Source organism: Symphodus melops, assembly GCF_947650265.1.
Source record: "Symphodus melops genome assembly, chromosome: 7".
NCBI classification, from domain to species: Eukaryota; Metazoa; Chordata; class Actinopteri; order Labriformes; family Labridae; genus Symphodus; species Symphodus melops.
In genome coordinates this window covers 26438503-26448478 of record NC_136697.1, presented here as the reverse complement: position 1 = coordinate 26448478, position 9976 = coordinate 26438503, and the positions used below count along the sequence as shown (strand labels likewise).

General features: G+C 46.0%; 1 protein-coding gene across 1 annotated transcript; it reads left to right on the top strand.

The window, feature by feature from the left end:
- Positions 1 to 235: 235 nt before the first annotated feature.
- Positions 236 to 9178, top strand: LOC306826265 (uncharacterized protein; the record flags this gene model as incomplete). The annotated part of the gene is made up of 3 exons (XM_079347465.1): positions 236 to 1926; positions 3750 to 3819; positions 6675 to 9178. The coding sequence occupies 3 exons, from the start codon at positions 236 to 238 to the stop codon at positions 8418 to 8420; spliced, it is 3507 nt and encodes a 1168-aa protein (XP_079203591.1). The 3' UTR covers positions 8421 to 9178.
- Between the last annotated feature and the right edge of the window lie 798 nt (positions 9179 to 9976).

Genomic DNA, 9976 nt, shown 5'->3' with positions numbered 1-9976 from the left:
ATGCAGTCAAACCTGAACTTCACCCCATTTAAATATTTCTCTCCTCCCTCCCCCTCACAGACCTGCAGGTATGAGGATGGGTGTGAACTTTAAACTATCAATTACTGGAACTGAAAAACCTCATTCACTGCAGCAAGTCAACAAGAGCAGACGGTTGTTGTCCATCAGAGCTCTGACTGTGTTTCTATCCAGAGAAAGAGGAACTGTTTGACCATCATCATCACTGAAAGGAGAAATGGCTCAGAGAGGAAACCAACTGGACCGAGAGAGATTCTGCTGTTCTATCTGTCTGGATCTACTGAAGGATCCGGTGACTATTCCCTGTGGACACAGTTACTGTATGAAGTGTATTAAAAACCACTGGGATACACAGGATGAGAAGAGAGTCTACAGCTGCCCTCAGTGCAGACAGGACTTCACACCGAGGCCTGTCCTGGTGAAAAGCACCATGTTAGCAGATTTAGTGGAGGAGCTGAAGAAGACTGGACTCCAAGCTGCTCCTGCTGATCTCTGCTATGCTGGACCTGAAGATGTGGCCTGTGATGTCTGCACCGGGAGGAAACTGAAAGCCTGTAAGTCCTGCCTCTTCTGTTTGATCTCATTTTGTGAGAAACATCTTCAGCCTCATTATGAACTACCTGCTTATGCAAAACACAAGCTGGTGGAGCCCTCCAAGAAGCTCCAGGAGAACGTCTGCTCTCGTCATGATGAGGTGATGAAGATGTTCTGTCGCACTGATCAGCAGTCTATCTGTTATCTCTGCTCTGTGGACGAACACAAAGGTCACGACACAGTCTCAGCTGCAGCAGAAAGGAGCGAGAAGCAGAGAGAGCTCGAGGTGAGTCGACAAAACATCCAGCAGAGAATCCAGGACGGAGAGAAAGATGTGAAGCTGCTCCAACAGGAGGTGGAGGCTATCAATGGCTCTGCTGATAAAACAGTGGGGAACAGTGAGAAGATGTTCACTGAGCTGATCCGTCTCATGGAGAAAAGACGCTCTGATGTGACGCAGCAGGTCAGATCCCAGCAGCAAACTGAAGTGAGTCGAGTCAGAGAGCGTCAGGAGAAGCTGGAGCAGGAGATCACTGAGCTGAAGAGGAAAGACGCTGAACTGGAGAAGCTCTCACACACACAAGATCACAACCAGTTTCTACAGGACTACCCCTCAGTGTCAGCACTCAGTGAATCTACACACTCATCCAGCATCAAGATCCGTCCTCTGAGGTACTTTGAGGACGTGACAGCAGCTGTGTCAGAAGTCAGAGATAAACTACAGGACGTCCTGACAGACAAATGGACAAACATCTCACAGACAGTGACTCAAGTGGATGTTTTACTGCCACAACCAGAACCAGAACCAGAACCAGAGCCCAAGACCAGAGCTGAGTTTTTAAGATATTCATGTGACATCACACTGGATACAAACACAGCAAACACACAGCTGTTATTATCTGATGGGAACAGAAAAGTAACATTCATGATTAAACCTCAGTCTTATTCTAGTCATCCAGACAGATTCACTGATTGGCCTCAGGTCCTGAGTAAAGAGAGTCTGACTGGACGTTGTTACTGGGAGGTGGAGAGGAGAGGAGGAGGAGTTTCTGTAGCAGTCACATACAAGAATATCAGCAGAGCAGGGAACTCATTTGAATGTTTGTTTGGATATAATGACAAATCTTGGATGTTAGATTGTGACAACAACAGTTATTACTTTTGGTACAACAAAGTCAGGACTCCTGTCTCAGGTCCTCGGTCCTCCAGAGTAGGAGTGTACCTGGATCACAGAGCAGGTATTCTGTCCTTCTACAACATCTCTGAAACCATGACTCTCCTCCACAGAGTCCAGACCACATTCACTCAGCCTCTACATGCTGGACTCAGGTTTTATTATGATGTTGGAGCCTCTGCTGAGTTGTGTAAACTGAAGTAGACAGAAGTCATCAGGAGATAATGTGTTCACATCTGTGTTTTTTTTTCATGTTGCTACAGAAAGTTGATTTTACTTTTCACACATACTACGATACTTTAACAAAAAGAGTAAAGACACATTTCTGGACTTTTTAGATTTGAATATCATATGTGGACGTGGGACCTTCCTCTGACCTGTCTCTTTGAGCTCCCTCGTTTTCCTTGAATCCACAGCAGACATGGACCTGTGTGTAGTCATTCTGTTCACCTTTCACCATTACACGCACGCTCGCTTCTCTAACTCGTCTTCAAAAGAAAAAAAGGTGAACAGAAGTTTCCTCCTTCTCTCAGATTATTTCTTCTTTGTGATGTTTTCATTGTTTTCTTGTTCATCTTTGTTAAGCGTCTTTAATTACTCAGAAAGGCGCTATGTTGCTTCCAGAGAGGGGGCGTGGTCAGACACAGCTCATTTACATATTTAAAGCTACAGACACAGAAACAGCCTGTTCTGAGCAGGGCTGAAATAGAGGGGTTTATAGACATGATCAAATACAGGATCAGAGTGGATTTACAACAATACACTTCACACACATGTTTAGAGGAGCTCTGACACTGATTTAACCTGAAGAGGAGAATATGTGACCTTTAAGTCATGAAGGCTGTCAGTGCTAGTGATGACTTTTGTTCTCTTATCTGTGCTGTATCGCTAACCATCGACTATTTGTAATGATGTAAAGATTTGAACTTCTTTGAAAATAAATCTATGATTCATCTGTAAACATTTCTCTGTCAGTTTCTTTCCCTCCAAATGTAACACTGTCCAATGAGGTATCTTTAAAACACGAAGTATAATCATCTAAAAACAAGGCAACACTGAAGGAAATATTATCAGACCAAAAATAAGAGACAAAGAATACGTCTTTATGCTGCTGATATGTGGAAGACACTGCATGAGAAAATCAAAGGAACAAACTGTCTGAATAATAAAATGACATGAAATGAAAGAGCGATTGTTTTAAACAGACTTTCAGTGGAGAGTAAAAAGACAGAAGACGTCTTGTTTTAAAGACTTTTACTGATTGGACTGAAACAATGAAGGGTTTATTGGAGGGATGTTAGTCTTCTAAAAAGTCAGAGTTACAGCTGCACATGGGTAGAGATGTGTCTCATATAGAAAAGTGTTCACTGTTTCAGACACTACCACTCTCTTTATTGGACTGTTTAGGTGTGGCTCTATTGTACCAGGCTATTTGTTCCCGTCATTACTGTGATTACAAGGTAAACACACATTTCTAAAAGAATTTAAACTTTCATTCATGACTTGATTTTTATCCCTCAGTTGCTGCAGAAACCTTCCCGGTGTTACAGTCAAAGTGAGTGACACGCCCCCTCAACACATGATGATGGTTTTTCATATTTATGGTCTCAGTCTGATCTCTGCTTTGTCTTGGTCTCTGTTAGGAAGATCTTGACTACAACACTAGGTAAAACTAATTCAAACATCTGTTTGCTATTTCATGATAGTTTTGTATGAATTCCCCAAACTCTAAGCTCTCTAGTGTAGCATTACGTCTGTCCCTTGTTTCCTCCGTTACATCCCGCCCACCTGTCAATCATGTCGGTTACATGCCTAACTATGGATAACACGTGTCGTTCATGAAGACAAAAAAGAGCCGGCTTAAAAAATTCACCCTCGTACAGTTTGTGACGATGATGACAGTAAATTATCAGACCTATTTAGTTGTTTTTTTGTAGCAGGCTGTAAACATGTTTAATCAGGCTGTAAAAACATTATTTGTTGCATGTGTTGTGTATGTGACTTCTGGTGTTCCTGGATCCAGCCTCCAGTGGACCCTGGACGGACTGCAGGATTTTGAACTTCAACATTGGCTTCATATGTCAACACTGAGGGTCGGCTCTTGGTCAAATCAAAAACTTTGTTTGAATGATATTTATGTTTACAGCTAGTAACTGGTCAGTGAGTGGTCTGATAACATCTCACTGTTAGTATGAGGTCATTTAAAATGATCTTTGGTCAGTGTAATACTTTTACCACATATCCAAATTCTTTCATTACTTAAAATTGTTGAAAGATCCCAGACGCTCCCCCCTGAACTGCTACCTTATCGTGGTGGGGGAGTTTGAGCACCTGAATGACCCTAGGAGCTATGTTGTCGGGGGTTTTGAGCCCCCAGCAGGGTCACCCAAGGCAAACAGGTCCTAGGTGACGGGTCAGACCAAAAGCAATTCACAAAACCCCATGACAGAAATAAGATCAAGGACCGTGACGTCGCCCGGCATGGCGGAGCCAGGGCCCCACCCTGGAGCCAGGCCTGGGGTTGGGGCCCGCAGGAGAGTGCCTGGTGGCCGGGCTTTTGCCCGCGGGGCCCGGCCAGGCTCAGCCCGAAAGGATGACGCGGGCCCGTCCTCCTGTGGACTCACCACCCGCAGAGGAAGCCGTAGGGGTCAGGTGCAATGTGGATCGGGCGGCAGTCGACGGCGGGGGCCTCGGCGACCCGATCCCCGGACGTAGCTTCTGGTGTTTGGGACGTGGAACGTCACCTCACTGGGGGGGAAGGAGCCTGAGCTTGTGCAGGAGGTTGAGAGGTACCGGCTAGATTTAGTCGGGCTCATCTCCACGCACTGCTTTGGCTCTGGAACCCAGCTCCTTGAGAGGGGCTGGACTCTCTACTTCTCTGGAGTTGCCCGAGGTGAGAGGCGTCGGGCTGGTGTGGGCTTGCTCATAGCCCCACAGCTCAGCCGCCAGGTGTTGGAGTTCACCCCGGTGAACGAGAGGGTCGTGTCCCTGCGCCTTCGGGTAGGGGACAGGTCTCTCACTGTCGTCTCGGCCTACAGACCGAACGGCAGTGTGGAGTACCCGGCCTTCTTGGAGTCCCTGGGAGGGGTGCTGGACAGTGCTTCGACTGGGGACTCCATTGTTCTACTGGGGGACTTCAATGCTCACGTGGGCAACGACAGTGAGATCTGGAGTGGGGTGATTGGGATGAACGGCCTCCCTGATCTGAACCAGAGTGGTGTTCTGTTATTGGACTTCTGTGCTAGTCACAGTCTGTCCATAACAAACACCATGTTCGAGCACAGGGATGTCCATAAGTGCACGTGGCACCAGGACTCCCTAGGCCAGAGGTCGATGATAGACTTTGTGGTCGTGTCATCTGACCTTCGGCCGTGTGTCTCGGACACTCGGGTGAAGAGAGGGGCTGAGCTGTCAACTGATCACCACCTGGTGGTGAGTTGGATACGCTGGCAGGAGAGGAAGCCGGTCAGACTCGGCAGGCCCAAACGTGTAGTGAGGGCCTGCTGGGAACGTCTGGCTGAACCCTCTGTTAGCGAGATCTTCAACTCCCAACGAGCTTTTCACAGATCCCGGGGGAGGCTGGGGACATTGAGTCCGAGTGGACCATGTTCTCCACCCTCCATTGTCAAAGCAGCTGCTCTGAGCTGTGGTCGCAGGGTCTCTGGTGCCTGTCGTGGCGGCAATTCCTGAACCCGGTGGTGGACACCGGAAGTAAGGGAGGCCGTCAAGCTGAAGAAGGAGTCCTATCGGGCGTTGCTAGCGCATAGGACTCCTGAGGGACCTGATGGGTACCGGCAGGCCAGGCGTTCCGCAGCCCGGGCGGTCGTGGAGGCAAAAACTGGGGCCTGGGAGGAGTTCGGGGAGGCCATTGAGGAGGACTTTCGGTCGGCCTCGAGGAAATTCTGGCAAACCGTCTGTCGCCTCAGGAGGGGGAAGCAGTGCTTCACCAACACTGTTTACAGTGGAGGTGGGGAGCTGCTGACCTCAACTGGGGATGTAGTCAGACTGTGGAAGGAATACTTCGAGGATCTCCTCAATCCCACCGTCACGATTTTGAACTTCAACATTGGCTTCATATGTCAACACTGAGGGTCGGCTCTTGGTCAAATCAAAAACTTTGTTAGAATGATAATTATGTTTACAGCTAGTAACTGGTCAGTGAGTGGTCTGATAACATCTTACTGTTAGTATGAGGTCATTTAAAATGATCTTTGGTCAGTGTAATACTTTTACCACATATCCAAATTCTTTCATTACTTAAAATCAAGCCGACTGTTTTAAGAGGAGTCTTTGTACATTGAAGCAGCAGTAGGAGTCAGTAGGTTTGTTTTTGAAACAGGATCATGACTGAGGTGAAGTATGTCTAAAGACAATATCAATGATCTGCTTCAGTCATCACTTTGAACATCTGACAGACAAAAACAAGGAGCAAAGGTCAGCTCAATGTATTTCATGTAAATACAGTATGTGAACCAGCAGTGAGTGAAAACACATCTTCCAATGGAGATAAAGTTCAGTGGCTCTCTGACGCCTCCCTGTGGTCTCTCAGGTTTTGACAGCTTGTAATGCTGGTGCTCACAGGTCGCTCCGTTCTGACTGTAGTTGTAGAACCTGTTCAGTTATTCTCTGTGTTTTATTCACTTCTTTTTACATGATAGAAATGTGGGACTACAGTTTTTTTACATGTTTGCTTATAGAGTTTGCTTCCATGAGACAGAGAGTGGTGATGTATTCATGTTGAGAATCGGCCCTATCAGAGGCATGAAACATGAGTCAGCGCTTATTCACCCCTCCCTTTTCTTCCTGCTCTCACACACAGCCAGCTCCACTCTGACGTGTATTTCCTCCTTCTCTCCACATCAGATCTAATGTTTGAGGATGGGTGTAACCAACATGTGCGAGAGCAGACTGTGAACAAACACATGCTGTGTAGATCAGAGGTCAAACCAGTTTGATTTCTCAGGAAGTGAAACTCAGACAGTCGTTGTTACCGAGAGGAGAAATGGCACAGAAAGGAGTTCAGCTAGACCGGGAGGCTTTCTCTTGTTCCATCTGTCTGGATCTACTGAAGGATCCGGTCGCTATTCCCTGTGGACACAGTTACTGTATGAAGTGTATTAAAAACCACTGGGATACACAGGATGAGAAGAGAGTCTACAGCTGCCCTCAGTGCAGACAGGACTTCACACCGAGGCCTGTCCTGGTGAAAAACACCATGTTAGCAGATTTAGTGGAGGAGCTGAAGAAGACTGGACTCCAAGCTGCTCCTGCTGATCTCTGCTATGCTGGACCTGAAGATGTGGCCTGTGATGTCTGCACCGGGAGGAAACTGAAAGCCTGTAAGTCCTGTCTGCAGTGTCTGGCCTCTTACTGTGAGAATCACCTCCAGCCTCATTTTAAAGCACCTTCATTTAAGAAACACAAGCTGATGGAGCCCTCCAAGAAGCTCCAGGAGAACGTCTGCTCTCGTCACAATGAGGAAATGAAAGTTTTTTGTCGCACTGATCAGCAGTCTATCTGTTATCTCTGCTCTGTGGACCAACACAAAGGTCACGACACAGTCTCAGCTGCAGCAGAAAGGAGCGAGAAGCAGAGAGAGCTCGAGGTGAGTCGACAAAACATCCAGCAGAGAATCCAGGACGGAGAGAAAGATGTGAAGCTGCTCCAACAGGAGGAGGAGGCTATCAATGGCTCTGCTGATAAAACAGTGGGGAACAGTGAGAAGATGTTCACTGAGCTGATCCGTCTCATGGAGAAAAGACGCTCTGATGTGACGCAGCAGGTCAGATCCCAGCAGCAAACTGAAGTGAGTCGAGTCAGAGAGCGTCAGGAGAAGCTGGAGCAGGAGATCACTGAGCTGAAGAGGAAAGACGCTGAACTGGAGAAGCTCTCACACACACAAGATCACAACCAGTTTCTACAGGACTACCCCTCAGTGTCAGCACTCAGTGAATCTACACACTCATCCAGCATCAAGATCCGTCCTCTGAGGTACTTTGAGGACGTGACAGCAGCAGTGTCAGAAGTCAGAGATAAACTACAGGACGTCCTGACAGACAAATGGACAAACATCTCACAGACACTGACTAAAGTGGATGTTTTACTGTCAGGACCAGAACCAGAACCAGAACCAGAGCCCAAGACCAGAGCTGAGTTCTTAAAATATTCATGTGACATCACACTGGATCCAAACACAGCAAACACATGGCTGTTATTATCTGATGGGAACAGAAAAGTAATATTCATGAGTGAAGATCAGTCTTATTCTAGTCACCCAGACAGATTCACTATTTATCATCAGGTCCTGAGTAAAGAGAGTCTGACTGGACGTTGTTACTGGGAGGTGGAGAGGAGAGGAGAAGTTTGTGTAGCAGTCACGTACAAGAATATCAGGAGAGCAGGGAACTCACTTGAATGTGTGTTTGGACGTAATGACAAATCTTGGATGTTATATTGTGACAACAACAGATATATCTTTTGTTACAACAATGTCAAGACTCCTGTCTCAGGTCCTCAGTCCTCCAGAGTAGGAGTGTACCTGGATCACACAGCAGGTATTCTGTCCTTCTACAGCATCTCTGAAACCATGACTCTCCTCCACAGAGTCCAGACCACATTCACTCAGCCTCTACATGCTGGACTCAGGGTTCATTATGATGTTGGAGCCTCTGCTGAGTTGTGTAAACTGAAATAGACAGAAGTCATCAGGGGATAATGTGTTCACATCTGTGTTTTTTTTCATGTTTCTGCAGAAAGTTGATTTTACTTTTCACACATACTACGATACTTTAACAAAAAGAGTAAAGACACATTTGTGGACTTTTTAGATTTGAATATCATATGTGGACGTGGGACCTTCCTCTGACCTGTCTCTTTGAGCTCCTTCGTTTTCCTTGAATCCACAGCAGACATGGACCTGTGTGTAGTCATTCTGTTCACCTTTCACCATTACACGCACGCTTGCTTCTCTAACTCGTCTTCAAAAGAAAAAAAAAGGTAAACAGAAGTTTCCTCCTTCTCTCAGATTATTTCTTCTTTGTGATGTTTTCATTGTTTTCTTGTTCATCTTTGTTAAGCGTCTTTAATTATTCAGAAAGGCGCTATGTTGCTTCCAGAGAGGGGGCGTGGTCAGACACAGCTCATTTACATATTTAAAGCTACAGACACAGAAACAGCCTGTTCTGAGCAGGGCTGAAATAGAGGGGTTTATAGACATGATCAAATACAGGATCAGAGTGGATTTACAACAACACACTTCACACACATGTTTAGAGGAGCTCTGACACTGATTTAACCTGAAGAGGAGAATATGTGACCTTTAAGTCATGAAGGCTGTCAGTGCTAGTGATGACTTTTGTTCTCTTATCTGTGCTGTATCGCTAACCATCGACTATTTGTGATGATGTAAAGATTTGAACTTCTTTGAAAATAAATCTATGATTCATCTGTAAACATTTCTCTGTCAGTTTCTTTCCCTCCAAATGTAAAACTGTCCAATGAGGTGTCTTTAAAACATGAAGTATAATCATCTAAAAACAACGCAACACTGAAGGAAATATTATCAGAGCAAAAATAAGAGACAAAGAATACGTCTTTATGCTGCTGATATGTGGAAGACACTGCATGAGAAAATCAAAGGAACAAACTGTCTGAATAATAAAATGACATGAAATTAAAGAGCGATTGTTTTAAACAGACTTTCAGTGGAGAGTAAAAAGACAGAAGACGTCTTGTTTTAAAGACTTTTACTGATTGGACTGAAACAATGAAGGGTTTATTGGAGGGATGTTAGTCTTCTAAAAAGTCAGAGTTACAGCTGCACATGGGTAGAGATGTGTCTCATATAGAAAAGTGTTCACTGTTTCAGACACTACCACTCTCCTTATTGGACTGTTTAGGTGTGGCTCTATTGTACCAGGCTATTTGTTCCCGTCATTACTGTGATTACAAGGTAAACACACATTTCTAAAAGAATTTAAACTTTCATTCATGACTTGATGAGACTTGTTGAGCTCCTTCTGTAACAAGCCAGCGTAGCTGATCCGCCCTCTGATGAAAATCCTCGCCAAGTACAAGACGAGCTACGACGTGTCCGACTCCGGCCAGCTGGAACACGTGACCCGGATCCGCCCGAAAGAGAGCAAGACCTCAGCGACCATCTGAAGCCCCGCCCATTCCCCTTCCCCCCCCTCCGCCACCTCCGACACTGCCGCTGAAAGACGAGAGCTTCAACTCTGACAAGAACGCCGC